This window comes from Puccinia triticina, chromosome 3A, assembly GCF_026914185.1.
Source record: "Puccinia triticina chromosome 3A, complete sequence".
Taxonomy (NCBI): domain Eukaryota; kingdom Fungi; phylum Basidiomycota; class Pucciniomycetes; order Pucciniales; family Pucciniaceae; genus Puccinia; species Puccinia triticina.
The window spans coordinates 6,100,561-6,102,035 of NC_070560.1; the positions used below are offsets into that span (position 1 = coordinate 6,100,561).

Here is a 1,475-nt window from a genome sequence, read left to right on the forward strand (position 1 = left end):
GCTGAGCCTCCCTTCAGATCCCGAAATATCCGCCCATATCCGCAGGTTTCGGAACATCGGGTTTCAGATATCTGGTTTGATACGCGGTCCCTCACCAGATATCCCGGATTATCTACCGGATATCCCACGCGGGACACTGGCTAAAAGGGTTGAAGTGCCGGAGGTAAATACGAGAAATTTTCGAGTTAAAGATTCCGCATCCTCCCTGACATGACTCGCACCAGAATTTTGAAACAGATCCTGGACAATCGCAGCGGACATGAATCTTACTATTTTGAGGCCTTGTGGTACTCTGATTCTATTGTTTTTAGTGTTCACCTGCGCTCCCGTCGTCGTCCATGCAGCGGCCACCAATTCAGCCTCGCCTAGTGGGACAAAAAATGTTGTTACTAAAAAGGACACCTGCTCGGAGGCTATCGTAAACATCATTGGCAAAGGAATTTCCGGGGGAGCAAGGTTCCTCAAGGAAGCAAAAAGTGTTCACGTCAACATTGCTGTCAGTGGCTTGGCAGACAACCAAGAATTCATATTTCACAGTGAGCACTTCGATCAGCACTCGTGATTTTGATCTGGAAACTCACTTGCCATCTTTGTCCAATTTTCAAGTCCATGAAAGCGCAGTCGGGAAGGACAATGATTGCTCTACAACTGGGGGGCATTACGATACAGTTAAACCGGTTAGAGATCTCTGTGCCGGAAAAAATCCAATGAATTGCCAAGTCGGAGTGAGTAAAAGTCCTTAAGAGAATGTTTTGATATTCTGTAGTCAATTACTGATTGGGAAACCTAATCAAAACTATAGGATTTGTCGGGCAAATCCAAACCCTTGTATAATAGGGAATGTGGGGTGGCTTCACTCAGCTTTTATGACCCCGTCATTAATGTTTCAGACCTCCAGGAAAAAAGCGTTGTTATTCATGCTCCAGGTACACTCGAAAAAATTGCTTGCGGTGAGGAGTCTTTCAGTATTCTATCAAGTAGTTTGTATGTCTGATCTTGTTTGGTTTCCAGGTACAATTATTTGCAAGCGAAAATATGATTGACGCATATTTTACGATTTTCAAACACGACATTGGTCGTATATCAAGAAGCTTGATTTTTTTTTTCTTTTCTTTCAAGATTTACTATAGCCGGCCTGATTGTGAAAGTAGCACGTAGCAACACCATCATCCTCAAATTCACAATCTTCACTGGACTTTTTCTTTCCTTTTTGTTTTCCAAGTGTAAAGTTTTCAACTAGTTTTCTTTTAATTGAGGTGCCGTTTGATGGTGTCATCCACAAGCACTAAAGAAGTGGGGTGAAATCAACTTTTTGGCAGTAAAACGTCTCACAGACTCACATGTTGCAAAAATTACAATACCCCTGATTATCACGCCAAACAGGGCATGAATATCTTCATTTTATTTTGATTTGATCATCTCCACTTCTGGAATGCTTTTGGTACCATGAGAACATCATTGAAAAAAAAAAATCA

At 41.9% G+C, this 1,475-nt stretch overlaps 1 protein-coding gene across 1 annotated transcript; it reads left to right on the forward strand.

The window, feature by feature from the left end:
- Positions 1 to 259: 259 nt before the first annotated feature.
- On the forward strand, positions 260 to 1,043 carry PtA15_3A652 (uncharacterized protein; the record flags this gene model as incomplete). The annotated part of the gene is made up of 4 exons (XM_053167641.1): positions 260 to 536; positions 607 to 725; positions 803 to 950; positions 1,012 to 1,043. The coding sequence occupies 4 exons, from the start codon at positions 260 to 262 to the stop codon at positions 1,041 to 1,043; spliced, it is 576 nt and encodes a 191-aa protein (XP_053018838.1).
- Positions 1,044 to 1,475: the final 432 nt, after the last annotated feature.